The sequence below is a fragment of the Emiliania huxleyi genome (genome assembly GCF_000372725.1).
Source record: "Emiliania huxleyi CCMP1516 unplaced genomic scaffold EMIHUscaffold_9031, whole genome shotgun sequence".
Taxonomy (NCBI): Eukaryota; Haptophyta; order Isochrysidales; family Noelaerhabdaceae; genus Emiliania; species Emiliania huxleyi.
The window spans coordinates 1-1,210 of NW_005195276.1; the positions used below are offsets into that span (position 1 = coordinate 1).

Below are 1,210 nucleotides of genomic sequence, written 5' to 3' on the forward strand. Positions count from 1 at the left end.
CAGGGTGATCAAGCGCGGAGCGTGCCTTGTGCAGCGAGAGAGAGATAGAGGGATTGTGTGGTCGCAGAGTATCTGATCTACCGCTGGCTGCCTGCCTCTGCTCGCTCTTTGCCGGCGGGCGGGCCGTGCAGTCGGGCGGCGAGGCGGGCGGAGAGAGGAGCTCGTCGAAGAGCTCCTCCGACCTCCGGCTCAGGTCGACCCCCGTCCCAAAGTCGCGGCGGCGGCGGCGAGGTGGGCGGCGACGCCTCCGAAGGCGGCGGCGGCGGCGGCGAGGGAGGCGCCACGGGCTGAGTCCCGGATCCCACGCGTGGGAGCCCGCCGTGGGACGCGTGTGGAACCTTAGCAAAAAACCTCTAATTTTTGGGACATTTTCGACGCTTTTGTCCCATAGCCCATATATCCCGCGGTATTCCGCCGCTTCGCCTTCGTCTCCTTGCTGCGCAGCAGGGTGTAGTTCGGGCCCACCTCCGCCACGCTGTCCAGCAGCTGGGCGGCGCTCGCCATCTCGACCGCGTCGTCCTCCGGCGGAAGCTCCGCGTCGCCCGCGGCCGCTTCCCGAGCGCGCTCGTCGCGCATCCGCTCGTGGTGGGCCTGCCGACGCGCCACGTCGTCGCCCGTGTGCCTCGCCGCCGCGTCCGGCGACGGCATCAGTGCTGTCCGCCCGAGCGTGACTCGCCACTCCACGACCTCCACGACCTCCACGACCGCCGAAAAGCACGACCGCCCCAATCTCGAACAAATCTCGAGTCCTCTCACTAGTTACATACATACCTCGTCGCACACACCGCCATAGCCGCAAACAGTGTACCACACCGTGTGGCGCGTGCTTCTTGGTTCTTGCAAGACGCCCTGCCTAGCGGCCAGAGGCCGAGACATGCTGTGCATGGCCTACCCCCGTCGCTCCGCATCTCGCACCGCCTGAGCCGCCGCGGCGGCTCGTTCAATGGCGATGCACTTCGCGCTCCGGGTCCGATCTGCGTCCTTGCCCTGGTGCCGGGCCAGGGCCTGCTCAGCTTTCCTCCTGGCAGTGTGGTGAAACTCCTGCCCGCACCACGGGCAAACCGCGTCCGCCGGCGCGCTTCGGATCCCCCGGCGGTGCTGCGAGGGGCGGCTGCACTGCGCGTCGGGGGTGCAAAGCCGGATCCGTTTTTCGACGGTGTTCGCCCTGTGCTCCCGGCCAAGCACCTGCACGGCCACCGCCGGCGTCCAC

General features: G+C 68.3%; 1 protein-coding gene across 1 annotated transcript; it reads right to left on the minus strand.

Moving 5' to 3' along the window:
• Positions 1-339: 339 nt before the first annotated feature.
• Positions 340-648, minus strand: EMIHUDRAFT_259337 (hypothetical protein; the record flags this gene model as incomplete). The annotated part of the gene is made up of 1 exon (XM_005757442.1): positions 340-648. The coding sequence occupies one exon, from the start codon at positions 646-648 to the stop codon at positions 340-342; it is 309 nt and encodes a 102-aa protein (XP_005757499.1).
• Positions 649-1,210: the final 562 nt, after the last annotated feature.